The sequence below is a fragment of the Filicampus tigris genome, chromosome 6 (assembly GCF_054856515.1).
Source record: "Filicampus tigris isolate MCC_2025a chromosome 6, RoL_Ftig_1.0, whole genome shotgun sequence".
Taxonomy (NCBI): Eukaryota; Metazoa; Chordata; class Actinopteri; order Syngnathiformes; family Syngnathidae; genus Filicampus; species Filicampus tigris.
Genome location: NC_141222.1, coordinates 10,375,272 through 10,392,833, shown reverse-complemented (window position 1 = coordinate 10,392,833; position 17,562 = coordinate 10,375,272). Strand labels below are relative to the sequence as shown.

General features: G+C 43.9%; 1 protein-coding gene across 4 annotated transcripts; it reads right to left on the bottom strand.

Moving 5' to 3' along the window:
• Window positions 1–27: 27 nt before the first annotated feature.
• On the bottom strand, window positions 28–16,549 carry marf1 (meiosis regulator and mRNA stability factor 1). Of its 4 annotated transcripts, none has more exons than XM_086032844.1 (27): window positions 16,438–16,549; window positions 15,728–15,938; window positions 14,671–15,558; window positions 14,360–14,510; window positions 12,494–12,708; window positions 12,310–12,427; window positions 12,049–12,221; window positions 11,271–11,792; window positions 10,592–10,746; window positions 10,264–10,422; window positions 9,925–10,111; window positions 8,677–8,855; window positions 8,517–8,597; window positions 8,197–8,436; window positions 7,960–8,079; window positions 7,686–7,864; window positions 7,361–7,581; window positions 5,690–5,832; window positions 5,461–5,594; window positions 4,756–4,958; window positions 4,434–4,661; window positions 3,979–4,215; window positions 3,649–3,900; window positions 3,475–3,535; window positions 3,282–3,386; window positions 2,911–3,087; window positions 28–2,420 (listed from the first exon to the last, which is right to left on the bottom strand). In XM_086032844.1, the coding sequence occupies exons 2-27, from the start codon at window positions 15,878–15,880 to the stop codon at window positions 2,263–2,265; spliced, it is 5,439 nt and encodes a 1,812-aa protein (XP_085888970.1). In that variant the 5' UTR covers window positions 15,881–15,938; window positions 16,438–16,549; the 3' UTR covers window positions 28–2,262. The 4 variants fall into 4 exon arrangements, with proteins under 4 accessions (XP_085888970.1, XP_085888969.1, XP_085888973.1 ...); XM_086032843.1 differs by having other exon boundaries at window positions 15,728–15,941; window positions 16,438–16,547; XM_086032847.1 differs by having other exon boundaries at window positions 15,343–15,558; window positions 15,728–15,941; window positions 16,438–16,547.
• Between the last annotated feature and the right edge of the window lie 1,013 nt (window positions 16,550–17,562).

Below are 17,562 nucleotides of genomic sequence, written 5' to 3'. Positions count from 1 at the left end.
ACCAATCAAGAAACTTAAGCCGAGAAGTAATGCTTAGTGAAGTTTATTAACAGAACTGTATTGGTCCCTTAAACGATGTTTGACAGCAACAGGTGGTGGTGGGGCTTCAGAATTGTGATAGATTGGAATGGTGGGGGTTATGGGCAACTAAAAAATTATCACAAGGTAGCAGTTTTAAATGGCAGCTTTGAATTAAAACGACATTTTTTTCTTTTCAGTTCTTGAATACAGAACAACTGGTGTACAAGTGGAAAAACTTAAGCAATACATATTGTGTTAGTACAACAGGCTAAGAATTTCTTTCTTCAAACATATACTCGGACTCCCAAAAATTGCACATTTCATAAATGAAAACTATGCAGATAAGCATATTTCAAGAGCTCTTTACAGATGAGACCTGCACAAAGGAAAAGCTAAATTTGCTACTGTGTCCATTATGAGACAGATGTCACTGCACAGAGAAAGCTCGGATCTACTCAACTCAAGTTCATCTGAAGTATTAAAGATTTTCCTATCAAATCGAAATCAGTAATTCAGTGAGCTGCACATTTCTTGATCAAATAGTGTTCAACTGGGTCTGTAAAGGGGAGACGCCTACGCTGTAATTAAAAGAATTTAGATGAACGGTCAACAGTTGAGGAAACTCAAAATCCTGTCATGTCATGACGCCAGCTCAACGAGTCAACATGTAATGGTTGGCAACTGAAATGAATGGGCTCTAACCCATTCTGATAATGTTTTTATCATCCGAACAAAAACTGCCACTCGTCATATCCGTGGCGCACGACAAATTCACAGTAGACGCACAGTCAGCGACTGGTAGAAAAACAAGCACATGATGGTAAAAAGGGAGGAAAGCAACACATGGGGACGTAAAAACATGATGGCTGGGGAGGTACTGTGGCCATTCCTTTGTCACCGTGGCAAATACAAGCTATTGTAAAAGCCAGGCAAAATCCAGAGAGCCACAGAGGGTTCTCTATGTGGATGTGACACAAACACACGAAGAGGCTTCACACTGCCCCTGTGCCGCTCCACTAACAAGACCACCGCCTCCCACCTATGTTTAATGCCCCAAAAACTCACTTCCATGCACCTTGTCATTAAAAATCAAAAACTCAAGAGTGCACCCCTTGAATCATCAACTCTGACAGGAGACCACCACAGACTACTGGCAACAAGGCCGAGAGGGAAATCAAACACTAAAAACCTTGAGTACTTCAGTAGCCACCGCAAAAGTGGCCCCGCCTCCAAGAAGCCGAAAACAAGGTGGAAACGCAAGACTTATCACAAAGAATGTTTGTTTTTCTTCTATCATCCGATCCCGTCTGCTGCTGAAGGGCTTATTACACCATGCGTCAACTCATGTATGCACAGCGTGCATATGGCAGACTGCCTCCAGTGGAAAACCACACACTAACAGCTAAAAGAACACAAAGACTCTGGCTGCTGGCTTAAAGCTTGTCCATATACGCACACGCCGCCTTAGGGGGTGGGTCCTTTGGTTTGTGGCGCATTAACTGTTGACCAAACTCGCACCAACTTAATCAGAAATAACGGCCATTAACTTGTTGATGATCTCAAAGAGGCAACCTGTCATGACACCCGCTAATGCGGGTGTGGATGTCTTGGAAGCAAAAGTAGCAAACAAAGAGTACTTAAGCATCTCTGGAACCATCTACAAAGTTCTAAAAAGAATATCTACTGAAATTCTGTCTTCAGATATTTAAGACTTAGAAAAGATTTTTTTTTTTTTAATATATATATGTAGTTGAACAACACCCTCAAAACTGTCATTTGGTCATGCTTATGACCTGAGAATAAATTTGTTTTAACATCCTAAAACAAGTGTGCTGTTCATCTTGAGCATCTCTCCAAATATTTTGTGCGCGCTGTATGCAGTGGCATCTAACTCATCTGGATTCCTGTGTGCACGTTCTTGGGAATAAAATTTAACTTCCTTCAGGGTGGACTGAAATTCTAGTAACTACAAGTGAGTTTTATATTTGAAAATTGCAGAAAATCTGCAAAAGGTAAACAGATCAAAGCTTTGTGAGTACCCCTAAATGAAACTGTGACAGAACAGACTCAAAAGATTGCGGCTGAGAGAAAGACAGAATATTATAATGCAATGACATGAAGCAGCAAAGCCAAATGCCCTTCAAGAGTGGTTAATATGCAGCGTGATTAGTGTTGCTACTCAACTCTTCTATTCAGAGTTGCACTGCGGCTCAACTAGTTTGGCTCACTGCGCGTGTTAGTTCAGAAACCTGATTTGAATGAAAAGTTGGCAGCTAGTTTGATTCTGCTGCGGGGGCCTCTTCTGCTGGGACTATCCACGGACAAAGGGGACTCTGCGTCCATGGGCGCCGCAGGCTCGTCGTCTTCGGCAGCAGCTACCGTGTTGGATTCTTTGCTCTCTGAAAACATAAGCACAGACTGAGAAGGCATCTGATGAAAGGTGCTATGTGGCAGGCTCATCAAAATGTGTTTTTTCCTCTTCTTTCAACAAATGTATTCTAATGCAAACCATTAGTGAGTCAAGCCACATATCTGACATTTGCAAAAACCTCAGGGCAGAACAAAAGGTCACAAAAGTTTAATCTACTGGAAACATTATCTTGTCTCATCATCTGATATTTACTCACACTCAGCATGCAAGCTGGGCCTGTTTAGATGAACACAAAGCTATTACAGTGTTCTATGAATGTCAACAGTTGCATACACAGTTAACTATCTTCTGCCATCTGGCAGAAAAGTATTTAATTGTTACGCCTGATGATGCCGGCATAGCTAGATAAAGATGCAGTTGTAATACATTTTCACACCAATTGAGTGAATATCCCATAGCACAAGCGATGATCTGCTTTAGAATCACTTATCTACTGGCAATTTTTCACTCATGCTGACCCGATGTGTGGGGCACTGGCGAAGTCTTCTCCTCAAAATGAATCAGATCGGCCTGCTGCATCAGGACAGGGTCGGGGTGGAGCTGAGGTGACGGCAGGCAAGATGGTACCGGGCCACAGAGAAGGTCGACTGGCGACGTCAGGCACAGCAGCTCAGACTCTGGTGCCGTGGTGGCGCCTGGAAAATAAGAAAGGTGTGCGTTCGTTTCATGTCATGATTGAGGGTAAACAAAAGGGAATAGGTTTAATGTCTTTTGGAGATTGGAATACAATATTACAAATGTACAGAGTACGCCAAACGACAACATGTTTCTGTTATTGTCTTTTCTGGCTATGCAACCGTTCAACCGTTATATACACTATAACTTTTACTTGGGCTGTGTCCTTCACAATGGGTGGTGATTGTTGGGCTGTCTCTGGGGCTCTCCATGTTACCTCCTGACTGAGGGCTGCTGGAGACTGAAGCGCTCACTCTCTCTGCATGACACCAACACACAACCCTGTTATCATTTGCAGCGCACAAATATCGCATTACGGCAATGAATGGATGCAATGAAGCATTTGCCTTTCATATCGTTCTTCAAAACGATAATCCTCTTGTGACCGTGCCCTTTGATCCAGACCACCTGATGACGCCACAAAATAAAACATCAGAAAGAAAAATGGGAGCAATTTATAATACGATAAGCATATAAAATTCAACAGTCGTGCGAAAATAGGACCATAACTGAATCGGCACCTGTGGAATGGCACTGAGCAGCTCATCGGTGCTGGTGTAACCATAGGAGCGAGACTCCAAGCCACAGCCGGTAAACTTTCTATAAGCTCCTTGGAACTCGGACAGGAAGATCTGGTTGTAATGGTAGGTGTGGAGCAGTGCACGTACGTTACGGGCAAACTGGTAAAGCCTCGTCAGCCTCACCCACTCGTCACCAGGACTGCTGGTGGTGTTGCCAGCTCGAATGCTTTCATCAAGTCCTTCACAGTGAAGCTGTGAAAGGGGACAGTTACAACACTGCCCGGTTTAGAGGAAAGGATGTGATGTCATCGGTTAAACGGCTTCTCTCACTTCTACAAGGTAAGGCAGACTCTTGAGTAACTCGCTGAGGGAGAGAAACCCATATTCACAAGGGTTGAGAGGTGCTTTGTGGACCGTCCGGTAATGCTGGCTCAGCTCATTCACCCCGAGACCCTTGTCGACATGCTTCTCTTGAGACATAAGCAGTGCCAGAAGTTGGGATGTCAGTAAACGCAGAGACTTTCTGTTGATGAGCTGAACTTCCCGTCCGTCTGTGCCATCAACCACCTTAAAAAAGGAAAGAAAGTGGCTTAATAGATGCCTGCGAAGAAATTGCGTTTATTGACTAGGCAGATGTTTCCCAACCTTTATTGAGCAAAGGCACATATCTTACGTGGTCAAATCTGAGCGCAGCCCCAAACAAAAATGGCACAAAAAGTTTGGGAATCATTTTAACTTTACGTCGTGCTCGTCAGGAGAGTCTATGAAATTAAACACCTCTTTACCTTCACGACATGGCAGAGTTTGCTCAGTAACGCAGGCAGGGAGCTGGTGTCGTAGTCCTGCAATCGTAGACCATAGCCAAAGGTCTTGCTGTACTCTGTGAGCAGCTGGTTCACAGGAAGGCTGCCGTTTTTCTGAGCTCGAAGCAGCTTGACCAGTTGAGCTGCCAGAGCTTTGATGCGCTCCACCTCTGTTAGGCTAAGCACCTTTTCCTCGCCACACTCCAACACCTGGCAAGGCATAGGGGTGGAGGTTATGTCAGAAAGGTTGACTTGAAGCGCACACAATCACATAGCCACCAGTGCCAGTCAGAAGTCTACACACCATTAGCACTTCAGGGATGGCCTCAAAGAGCTCCATGAGCTTGGTGAAGCCGTAGTAGCTGAGCTTACACTGACGTCCAAAGTGGTGGTGATAGGTGGGGATGAACTTGCTGAAGGGCATTCGGCAGTGAGGTTGGTGACGCAGGAGGTCGACAACCTCCTTCCCAAACTGCTTAGTGCGCTCCATTTCATCCCCAGTACGCTCTGTGGTCAAACAGTTTAGTTGCCAATATGCTCAAGGTTTTCATTCATTTAAGGTCAACACAAAAAAAAGTCTTTACATGAATATGTTCTATGCAAGCCCACTAGTCGATGGCATTCTGATTAATATTGTGTTTGTGGAATATGAGTTAAGCAGCAAAATCCACCCGTTTTTAGCCATCTCAGGGGGCAGCCATTTTGTTACTTCTGTCGACTGAAAGTGACATCACAGCTACTCAGGGATCAGGTCACTATCACAGCTCACCTGTTTTCTGAAGCTGAGCCATGATTGGTTGTTACCTGAGCAACTGTGGTGTCACTTTCAGTCGACAGCAAATGGAAAAATGGCCGCCTTCTCGGGTGGACAAAACCGGTGGATTTTACTGCTCAACTCATATTCCACAAATGCATTATTAATCAGAATGCCATGTTTCGACTAGTGGGCTTGCATCGAACATATTCTTGTAAAGACAGTTTTTGGGTTGACTTGTGAAGGTAGCAGTACCTCTCTTGGGAACAGAGATGATTGTATCGGTGTCATGATGTGTGGTGGTAATGGTGGTATCGGGAATCTCAGACAGCAGGTCAATGAGGTCACACGTGCCATAGTCCGCTACATTCCAGTCTCTGGAAAAGCACCTGATGAACATGGCACAGAATACATTGAAACCCTGAATCACTCTGCAGCTCCAAACCAAACTCAGAATTATGACTAGTATGACAGGTTGACGGACCAGTGGTATGCTTGCATGAAGTCCTTGACAGCAACTTGCTTGCTGGCTTGAAATTTGAGAAGTTTTAATAGGTCCTGAGTGAAACGCTTCACTTGGGCTCGATGGGTAAGGGTCAGCAGTCGTTTTGTACCCATGCCCAAGATCTGAAAAGTAAACATAACAAAAAAATAAATTAAAAAATCGTTGCAATAATAAGTTCCATTTACCTTCACTAGGCTTAACATGACATTCAGATTAATATTGTGTTTGTGCAATATGAGTTAAGCAGCAAAATCCACCCATTTTCAGCCATCTCAGGGGGCGGCCATCTTGTCACTTCTGCGGACTGAAAATTATATCACAGTTGCTCAGGGCATAGGTAATGACGGGTCATGGGTCACCTGTTTTCTGAAGCTGAGCCATGATTGGTCGTTATCTGAGCAACTGTTATGTCATTTTCAGTTGACAGCAAGTGGAAAAATGGCCGCACTCTGAGATGGACAAAACGGGTGAATTTTACTGTTTAATTAATATTTCACAAACGCAATATCAATCAAAATGCCGTGATTAGAACACATTAGAACATATTGTCATCAAGAAAATTATGGGGTTGACTTCCCCCTTTAATATGCCACTTTTTATGTCGTGAATCGGCCGAAATTAACCCGTCCAGAAATCAACGTTAGTAAATGGGAAATTTGTAAAAACCATAAATGTTAATACATTTTCGCTTCATTATTAATTAACTATTATATATCAAAACTATGATCAAGTGGAGAGTGACGCGGGCTTTTCATCAATAAATGTGAGGAAAAAAGTGGTTGAAAATGTAAACTATATTAAACGTTGAATAGAATTAATTATTACAGTAAAAGTGTTGAAATGCTTCACTGTTAGATAATCCTCAAGAGGGATTTTAAGGGCTATTCCTAGCTAAGGAAATATGAGAATTTTCAAAAATTATTACTTTTTAACTTATGCAAAATATTAATATTCCAAATTATTGATGGTAAATATTAGTAGACTAACTTAAGATGTCAGATCATTGCAATAGATTTAAAAAGCAGGACAAAGTCACCTAAATTTCATAACTCACCTCTTGTAAAAATTGACGTACTGACTATTTTTGCTTCGGGGCGCCAAATGACAGCTACGGCCCTGGAGCGAGCCAACCAAAATGTGCTCCTTCACGTAGATTATGAGGGGATAGGGGAGATAGTGAGTGGACAGCACAACCGCACAATCGAACGGATGTGTTGTCAAACACATCGCAAGTATCTACCATCTATTTTTGCTCGTTTTCAACCTGTCAGAGACCCAGCCCAGCACAAGGGTAGTAGTGTTATATTAGTAAGGTACATTAATATCACTGTAAAGTAGCCTCATACCCGAAAACAGTTGAAATTAACGCAGGAGTGGCTACGGCGGGGACTAAAGTTCGTGTGACAATGATTACACGACATGGGTGCTCGTCTTTTTTGTAGTCGCATTTTGTACATTTGCTTTGCGCTGAGAGAGTAAGAGCAGTGAGCAATTGCTCACGGGCGCAGCTTAGGGGGAACATTGCCAAAGACGCTGCGGGTAAGGCTTCACAATTGTTTGAGAAACATCCAAACCAGAGCATTACTTATTGTTAGACGAAAACAGGAAACTGTCTGCAAACAATGCGGTTAAGGCGCTCATGTACAGTACCTGCAGGACATGTGGCACTGCTTCCAGCAGCTCAAACAGCTTTGAGTAGCCATAATCGGTGACGCGGCACTGCTTGGCAAAATGATGATGGTAAGAGGGTATAAATTTGCTGATAGGCATGATGCAAGACGGCTGACTTTTTAGGAGGTCAATAATCTCTCTGCTGAACTGAATGAGTTGAGGGTTGCCAACTGGACTCTTGCATCGGTGGAGCCATGGCTCTGGAGGCAAACGAGGGTATTAATCACATGAGAGGACATAGCTCCCAAATTGTTAGGAGCATAGAAAATGACTTTTTTAAAGTTCATTTCATCCAAGTTCTCACCAGAGTTTGGTGTTGGTGGTTTGTTGTGAATCCACTTGATGACTTTGTAACCGTTCTGAGCTGTGACTATGCTTATACTGGGGACACATGCGATGAGGTGCTCCAAGGGAACACCACATTCCAGAGTCTCATTGCCCAGCTCCAGCCGACTGAACTTTGCTTCATAGCAGTCTCGAAAGCTAAAACACAACAACTTATCGCATTTATACTGTGAGAGAAACATGGTGCAATTAACCTCAAACATGAATTAGAACGGCTTAGCATATGTTGTCACCTGAGGAGGGGAAGAGTTCCTTCGTGCGATTGAAGCAGTGCGTGAACCTCAGAGGCCAAAGCGCTTAGAGACATGACCACAAATGGAATTGTGTACGAGTCTGGGTCAAAGTCTGCCTCACTATGAAATACAAAGGAAACCCACCATAAAGCAATCATCAGATATACAGTAGCTGCTGGGTGAGATGGGGAAAGAAAATCTTCTGTCATGATATAGGCCAGGTGTGTAGATTCTTGCCTGAAGTTTTGATGTGTGTAGTGCTGTCTGCAGATCGGTTCATGGTACTCCAGCTCCTCAAACACCACAGGGCTGCCACTTGCTGTGGAGGAGCTCTCCTGTGACTGAGAAGATCCCAGTGGACTCTGACGGATTTGGCTGCTCGGGAGAAGGCACACCAGCCTCGTACCCCCCTGTTCCCGAACAGCCACTACATCCGCCAGCCTGTACAGATCGCTCATCAAAAGCTTACGGTGGTATCTGTAGGCGGGGGAGAAAAGCGGTAGATATAAATAAGGCAAAACCAAAAGCTTACCGGCTGGGGGAATCACAATACTTACTTCTTCTCATAGATCTCAGTGAACTTGAACAGAGGAAGGCAATTTGCAGGTGCTTCCTGAAGAATGCTGCTGATCTCTGAGCTTTAAGACAATGGAAAAGGGTCACATTTACCTCCACACAGTTCCAAAGCAATAAAGCCTATTGTCCTAACATTTGTACCTGAGCATGACCATAGATTTGTTGTGGCCACCTGTGACCAAAGACACCTGGATGCGCTTGCCGCCAATTTTGTAACGGTGAAGTCCACTGACAGCACTGATGGCCTGCTGTATCGACAGCATCTGGATTGTAGCCTTTAGCTGGTAGTCTGTGTGGGGACTAAGATCAACTCCTTTCACCTAAAAAAGGAACATTAAATAAAAATAAAACATTTTTTAAAAAATCACTAATTGCTAAGCATTTGGACTCAAATCAACAGACTCATCCTTAGGAATGGGTATCAATACGATTTTATATTGATACTACTACTCTTAACAATAGTGCTATGAATTGTCTTGTACAGGAAACGTCCTATACAAATAAAGTAACTTTCTCGATCCAGTGCCTTAACAGTATTTCTATCTGCACTTTTTAGAAAAAAACCAAAACCTTTTTTTGAAATAAAATGTATTTGTCTTGCAAATACAAGGATATTAAATGTAAAACAAATTAATTACAGGCATAAATGTAAAATAAATGAAAATGACATCAACCCTCCGTCATTCTTCAGTCTCCAGGCATAAGAACTCCAACCAAGAATAACCACATTTTGAATCAGTGTAATGGTTGGATTGAGTGGAAATCTATTAGCCACGCCTATAGTGAAAGGCTCAGCTGCTGCGTTTATAGCAACATAGCTAACTCGATGTAAATGCTGCCAGCTTGACCTACGTGAGTTTACATTATTAAAGAGCCTTGAAAGCCGCTGACTTCGTGACCTGTGCTCCTAAATCGGTGACGCAGCTTCCGAAGTCCGAGTAGGTGGGGCTGGGACATCGGAGTCACCGTCACTACACATCAAAATAACACCATGAAAACTACAGAGTTATACGGCATGATGGACATTTTTAAATTAACTATGTATCATGTCGTAATATGATCAAACACTGACACAGGAAGGATCACAGGTGTCTCTCGCGCACGGGGTGGGATGACTCTCCTCCGATTGTCAACATGCATCTTTGATAAACATTTACGTTGTTAGTTAGAAATGACAGAGAGCGAGAAGGTGCAAAATAATGTTCATATCGCCTAAGTCAATCGAAAGTGCATTTGAGTATTTTCTCCAAGACCGTTCAGGGTGGATCTTATCGATACTGCAGTTTTTAAAGATTCAAGCAGTGGCCAGTTTAGCATTGGGGCTCGGTACCCATCCCCTACTCATCAACATGTTTATCATAGTGATACTGCCAATAATGATAGACGTACCCGCCCATATCGCAAGAAGGTGTCACGTAGAGTCTGTTGTAATTCCTTGCGGGACATTCTGTAGTCAAGGTTAGCCACCTGGATTTCCGCTCCATCTGAAAATGGCTCAGGTGGACAGTCTGGACAAGGGCTTCGAGAAGCCGCAAGCATGGGAGAAGAGCGGCTAGAAAGGCAGGGTGATGCAGTCCTTTTGGAGAGGGGAAAACACGATCGGGAAACAACATTTTATCTAGTATCCTGTACTGTGGGTCTGGATACTGTGCATGTTAAATTACAACCATTGCTCACACACAAGTAGGCTTTGTTCATAATCTGGCCATGCATATGAAATAAGATCACCTGGAAGACCAAGAACCCTGCGACAAGACAAGAGGGCTGAAGCTCCTGTGCAGGTTCAGCTTGCTGAAAGCAGAGGGTGTGCTGATCTGAAACTCCACGGAGCGTCTCTCCCCATCCACAGGAGACTCGGACTCACTGCGAGGATTGGAGCCATCCCTTCTACATGGACGAGACCAAAAGATGAGTCTTCAACAATTCAAATTGATGAATTGTCCACTTGTCAGGGTGCAGAGTTCATTTTAATCTGTTTTACATTCACCAAATAAAACCTGACATTGCTCATCAAAACCCTCTCTTTTGCATTATTTTTCCCTTTCAATGCGTGTACCTGTTCTTGTACAAGGATTCGCCAGTGAAGCCGGGTTTGGAAAGCTCCTCCAGCAATCTGTTCGCACCATTACTATGAGGAGAGGAGGAGGCTGGCCGCCCTTTATCTAGGTGGTGGAAACCTGGTTTAGGTTTGCTGTCTGCATTAGGCAACTCCTGCATCAAACAGAGTAGTGTTTGAAGTTAATAGAAAATGAATGAATGTATGCATGCACTGTATCGCATTTCAAATCAAATGAAGAAATAACTATGAATTAGTATATGGGACAGTTGTTTCCGGGAACACCAGTCGTCACGAAAGAATAGGTTTTCTCATTAAGAACGGCAGGCATGAGGTTCAGCAGCCAGAAAGCTAAATGAGGTACATGAAGCAGACTTTGGACAAACACAAACAGGCAAACAAGCTTTGCTGAAGCTGTTATTTTAGGGGGGTTAGTTGAGAATGAGACAACTCACACATTAGTACAAGAATTCCACATTTTAAAAACATGCAGGACATAAGATGACACGCACAGCCATGACTACAAATACATGCCACAACAGATGACTGATAAGCAAGCAGCTACAAGCCAGCGAATAAGAGGACAGGGGCGGGGGAAAGACTGCACTGCGCAGCAGCAACTACAGGGAAAGAGGGCAACGGAGGTAAACGGAGAGCAGGCACTGACGAGTCTGCTGACCTGATGGGGCTTTGGAGGAGCGCCACCCGGAGGCCCCGAACATCCCCTCTTGGGGCTGTAGGGCCTTTCAGGCAGGGAGCCAGCTGTGTGGCATGGGCGTGTGGCTCGCCGTGCCCTCCTGGGCGACCTTGGCTTCTCCACAGGCAGAAAGGAGGAGGATGTGGCAACAGGAGTGGTAAACATTGTGCCCTGGCTTTCATAAGGTAGGGGCAGTGTCTGAGACGGGGGAAAGTGACGGGACTGAGACTGAAGCTCACACTCAAGACTTGCATCGTCTCTGGGCCGCGGGGAGACCGAGAGGCTGATTCGATGGCCAAACACGTCCTCATTTTCCATTCGCTTGCGGGCACGTGATGCTGCCTCAGGGCTGCCAAAACGGAGGACGGCAGTGCCCTGGGACATGCCCAGCACCTTGCCACCGCAGTTGTCTGAGAGGCGGCGGAGCCTGAGCTTCACAGCGTTCCACAGGCTCTTGTCACAGTTGACGGGAAGGTTGTGCACATAGAGCAGGTTGTAACTGGGCTGAAGGAGGGGAGGAAAAGACAGCGGGCCTGTCTGGATTTTTCTGGTTTATACTTAAATGTTGTTGTCCTTGTTAGTTTATAAAAAAAATGGATGACTGTTGAGTGTCTCATAATGGGAAACAATGTAGATCGACAGCTTTAAAAATGAAACGTCCTCTTTCAAGTCTACACCAGGAATAGTCTCCTTTCATTGAGGCCATCACTTACCTTTTTCAACAACAAATAGTTAAAAACAGCACGTATTTAATGCCTACCTCTGTTTTGAGAGGCATGCGCGGAGGCAGGTCAGTTGTGATCTCTTGAAAAGACACACGAACGTGGGCGTGCTGCAGCAGGGCCTGGGATGTATGGTTACCATGGACCAGGATTACCTGGAAACCATGGCGATGGCGCAGGTCACTCAACTCACTTGCAAAGTTTACATCAGCTGTTGAGATGAAGGGATAACAGTTTACACAACTATTTGGTGAAATAAAGCCTTATCGATGATTACTGAGAATCTGACCAGCACGCACATGATACTAGGACAACAGTCGCAGGTGCAGTGTGGGTCTCAGCGAAGCGCCGTAAACTCTGGCGAAGCTTGTCATCAGCAGCGTTCTTGGCTGTGGCATTGATGTGTGCCACAGTAACCTAGTGAAGAAAAATGCGTTTGCATTGGTTCCCATTGTTTTTCCATGAGGATTTTTGACAGGTTACCTGGCAGTTGTTGAGCTCTTGGATAACTGCTTTATTCTCCTTACTGATATCACACACACAAATGAACTCTGCCTCACGGTGGCCCTGGAAAAAACGGCTGCGTATACGCTGCACCACGACCTCAGCAGATCTTCCGCTGGGCACGCTGCAGTTCTCTATGTCCCAAAACACTCCGACTGGGGGGATGTTCTCTGTGCCACCACTTTCTGGTGAACCTGACCAACAGACAAGAAAGGCCTCTCAAAAAAAGATCCCCTTCTGTGAAAACAAGCCATTCAACATCATGGCGCAGTCGTTTTTATAATAATGTTGCATCACCTGTTTGGAGAATATCAAAGCTTTACAAGTCTCAAGTGCCGCTTCAGTCGCTGTTCATCATTTGAGCACACTGCAATCCACCAATTTATGTACATACAGGCCAGGGATATAATTAATGTATTGCTCACTCACAGCAGTAATGTTATTTTGTTTTTTAGTGCCAGTTTGTCACGCAGAAGTATTTATTGTCAGTTTTCCTCTGATAACCACATACAGAAAAACCAAAAAGATGCATGGGCCCCTTTGAAACTCTTTGACTTTAATTTATAACATATTATATGCTAAAATCTATCACTCAAGCAATTGCATATTGCTGATATAGTATTAGCGGTTTTGAAAAACTGCTGCATCACAGGTTTCTGATAAAGGTGATAAGGCTAACTGTTTAAGATTTTGGGGTGGCCAGGCGGCCCTGCGGCCCACTAGAATAGAGCCACCAGAGCACTGAACAGCAGCCGAATCCCATCACTTCATTCGGAGCAATGTGTAGTAAACTGACCATTTTTAAAGCAGTTAATTGAGGATCATGTAAGTGACGCACTGCTGACAATCACATCTTGACAAAGCAGAAGGTGAAGAAAACATTTTTTTACTTTGGAAAATGTTCTGTTGTCAAGAGAAATGTAAACATTTGTTGTAAATTAATTTGCATTTTTCAACATCGAGAAAAGATCTACTGTATATAAAACCAATTTTTTAGCAGTAGTGGTAGTCCACACAACCATCCGGTGGTGTCAAACTCCACTCCTCGAGGGCCGGCCTCCTGCATGTTTTAGAGGTTTCCTCCTGCAACACACCTGATTTAAACGATTGGTATCGGGATCAGGCCCCTGCAGAACTTGCTGATGAGCTGATCATTTGAAACAGGTGTGTTGCAGCAGGGAGAGATGGGAAAACAGGCAGGACAGCAGCCCTCGAGGACCGGAGTTCAACACCTGTGAATACCCACTGCCCACAGATTTGGGTGTCACACAAACGCCCCCCTCTCCCCACTCACTTTTTCGACACCCACACTTTTCATGCTGCCGACTTTCACCTATACGAGCATTGCGGTCCGTGTCAAATGTCTTTTTTTGGGGGGTGATATGCTGGGGGCCTCTGACCGAAGGACAGCGTGCTGCATATGGCCCCCGGGTTGTATTTTGGGCAACACTAGTTTAAATGTTATTGCAAACTGCAAAATATACACAATGTAGACTGACACGAGCTCACGTGATTTGCTGATCAGAACAAGTTGGTGCAGGGGGAAAAAAAAGCGCAGCTAATCCTCCATCACAAAATTCTTTTTAACACTGTTAACTGGGATTTCATTTTACAGTTGATGACTTACAGCTGTGTTTGTATCATTAATGAGTTTTCCATGCATGGGGAAGCAAGTGTGGTCCAAACAATTTGTTGTGTACTCCGATGTTTGTCTTGAATCATAAACTGCTGACTTTACTTTTGTATTTTTAAAAACAAATGACTGCTAAGGATTACAGACAAATGACTAGTTAATTAAAAAAATACAACCAGATTTCTCTTGCATGAATTCAAAAGTGCACTAACCATACTTTTGGCCAGTTTTGCCCTGACTGAGCGCCACACTATCAGATGAGGTGCCACAGCCGTTACAAACGGGGATAGAGACTGGAGCTGTTTGGGGAATAGGAATATTGGGCCACACCTTTTCTGACTTGGACGCACAACCGTTCATGGGCTGCAAACAAAAAAAAATGCAAACATGCACATAATTACATACACAAACACACAAACCTACACACTAGTATTAGGAAATACAATGAAAGACTGGGTAGTAAAAGACATCTAAGTTACCTTAAGTGATGTTCAAGAAATAACCAGTGTAGAACTTCACCAACCTTCAACAAGCAATCCTTGCAGTAGTGCGCCCCCTTCACACAAATTGTTTGCTCAACATTTAGGTGCAACGGATTAGAGCAGAGATGTGCTGGCATGGATGTGTTGTTGATGGTGGTCGTAGCAGGGTGATCACAGAGTGCTGCACTTGTCTGGGTTCTTCTGACCATGGGACTGCAGTCCATACCACAGATATAATGGCCAGAAGAGGCCAGGCAAGAGCCATGCAAGGAAGCCCGAAGAGCAGAAACGGGTGGGAGTGAAGAAGCCAGAAGGGGGTGTGGAGGGAAACTGACTGGGTTGACAGCAAGAGCTTCAGATGGGTGGGGGTTAAGAAGCCCTGGGCAACAAGGGGTGTGGGGCTGTGCTGAGATGGGCTGGGCAGTGGTGACTGAAGTGAGCCTCTGAGGTGTGTAGCCACAACTGAGCAGCGGATCATAAGTATCATCTTTAGGCCCACTGCTCTGCCCGTGTTTGTAGTGAAGAACATTTGAGGCTACAGAGCAAGGCCCAGATTTGACAGTGTTACTGCTGCTGTAGATGGGCGTTGCCAATGAATCAGGAGCTGCATAGAGTGGGACAACACCAGCTATGCTACTACCAGCAACACCTCCACCATCTGATAATCCATAGCCCTCGGTGATAAAGTAATCACAGTGGGCGCATACGCTTACTTTGGGGCTAGGCCCCTCTTGTTGCTGCTGCTGCGGTGGAGGCTGTTGCCGATGGTGATCTTGTGTGAACTGGGGAGGAAGCAAACAAGAAGGAGCCAAAGGGAGAATCGGCAAAGGGAAGAGCGGGGATGGTTGGGAGGATGAAGCATGGTGGAGAGGGGGAGGAGGGACATCCTTCAATTCCAGCACTATTTTCCGGCTGTCCATGTCATTGTCCTAGCAGGGAAGAGAATAGTACATTTGCGCTGTACATTGGCAACGTGCAGGATTTCTAACTTGAGTAACAACATTTGAGTACGTTATTCTGAGATTAAGAAAAAAAACTACTGTGCTAACTTTCTGCACTTCTGAACAGTACACAAGTAGGTTGCTACATGCTGTATACCTTTTTATTCGTTTCAGGAGGGACGATTGTGTCATTGGCCGTGAAGCAGTCTCTGAGTTTCCAGCGAAAAGTCGAGGCTTCTGTTTTAGGATGTACGATCCATGGGGAGGTTTTTGGGCTGCATACAGATCTCTCCTTTCCCTGTCCTTCCATCGTCCAACCTCGAGAGGTCTCTCACCACACTTGGATCTCCCTCTTCTCTCATTCTTTCCTACTAGAAGAAAGCAAAGTGGTGATGAAACCTTAGTGACTCATCTGACTTCCTTTTAGAACAGGTGGTGCTGTTGTTGTACACGTCCATTGATTGCACACTTGCGCCGAAACTTTAACCGTATAAGATCATCTGCTGTGTCGTGCATGTCGTACTTTCAGTAGATCACGTGGACGGTTGCTGGCGCCAGTCGACCTTATCAAGTGATACGTCGTTTGTTGTTTGCCAGTTAGCGCGTAAGTTAGCAAAGTAAATAACGCTTGTCCTTGAGTCTTGACTAGACATTTGACTATTGGCTAACGTAAACGACGAAGCCTAGCTAAACGTAACGTAACCAGCTTTAACGTTTACCTGGCGAAGCAACGGTTTCGTTTAAGCTAACAGTGGCTAGCTTAGTTATCTACTATACACTCATCTTGGAGCACTTCCCGTTTCATGTTGCAGTCACAATAACACGATCATAAAGACCATTCGGCAATAGCAGTGTCCATGTAAATACCTGACAAAGTTTCGTTTGTCACATCTTTCTCAAGTAGATTGCTCCGCTCCTACCAGATCCGAAATAGAAAAAAACCCGCACCTTTTTGTAACCTTCCTATGCCAGAAAGCACTCGCCACTGTCGCAAATAATGTGATTGACGGATAGATTTTCAATCAAATCAAGCAAGCAAACAACTTCAGTGGATTTAGTAATCTGTTTTTGTTTGTTTGTCTGTTTTTTTTTGTTTGTTTGTTTGTTTTTTGTTTGTTTGATTGTATTTTTTTTAATTAAATCATTAAATAGAGGAAAACCTGTCTTGAACCAACTAAAACACTACACACTTTATGGACATATCCTTTAACATGGACATGTTCCTTTATCGTCTCTTCATAGGTGGCATATTGCCTTATACTTGATACAGTTTTGGGGATATTTTCATCTGTAAGACTACTATATTGTCCAGAGACAAATAGACTTTATAGTCACGTAGTTTTGAGTGTAAATTATACTGTTAGTACATTTCAGCAGATGTAGTTGTAATTCAGGAGTCACCAACGTGGTGCCCACCGGCAACAAGTAGCCGGTGTAGCCCGCGGGCCTGTTCCAAGAATAATTCGCCGGTGATGGGGGTGATGGGGCATTGTGATTTTCTAGAAATGTTTCATAAGTGATCATTTGAAACTGTAAACAATGGTAGAGCTTTATAGAAATAAAGTGTTGATATTGGTATTCATCTGCTCCTAATCATTACCATAGGGGTAAGAACATAAAAGTTTATACTTCTTCTGAACATGTAATGTACTGTATGTCTAAAATACTGCCAATGGATCGACCACTAGCTGTCTTACTCCTTCTTTTGCACCTCTCAATTGATGACTACTTCTGTTTGGGTGTTTGTTTGAATTTTGTTGTTGTGGTAGTTGTTCCAGTTTTTTGTGCACTTTAAATGAGTTTTTTTTTCTTCTTGCTATTTATTATTTTTGTTACATTTCGAAAAAAGAAAAAAAAAAGCATGGTCAGTGTCTTCACATAAATGGATATGATTAATTAATAATACCATACATTACAATTATAATAAATTATTATATACAACCAAGAAGCAGCTCTCAGCTTAAAAAAAAGGCTGTAAATAGTATTAGGCTC

What these genes read in the sequence shown, in the direction of transcription:
- marf1 (XM_086032844.1), bottom strand. Translation starts at nt 15,880, where the DNA reads ATGGAAGGACAGGGAAAGGAGAGATCTGTATGCAGCCCAAAAACCTCC. An exon ending in CATCTCTGTTCCCAAGAGAG is followed by an intron (nt 4,959 to 5,460) that starts GTACTGCTACCT and finishes GTTTGACCACAG; the next exon opens with AGCGTACTGGGGATGAAATG. An exon ending in TGCTCAGTGCCATTCCACAG is followed by an intron (nt 3,536 to 3,648) that starts GTGCCGATTCAG and finishes TGGCGTCATCAG; the next exon opens with GTGGTCTGGATCAAAGGGCA.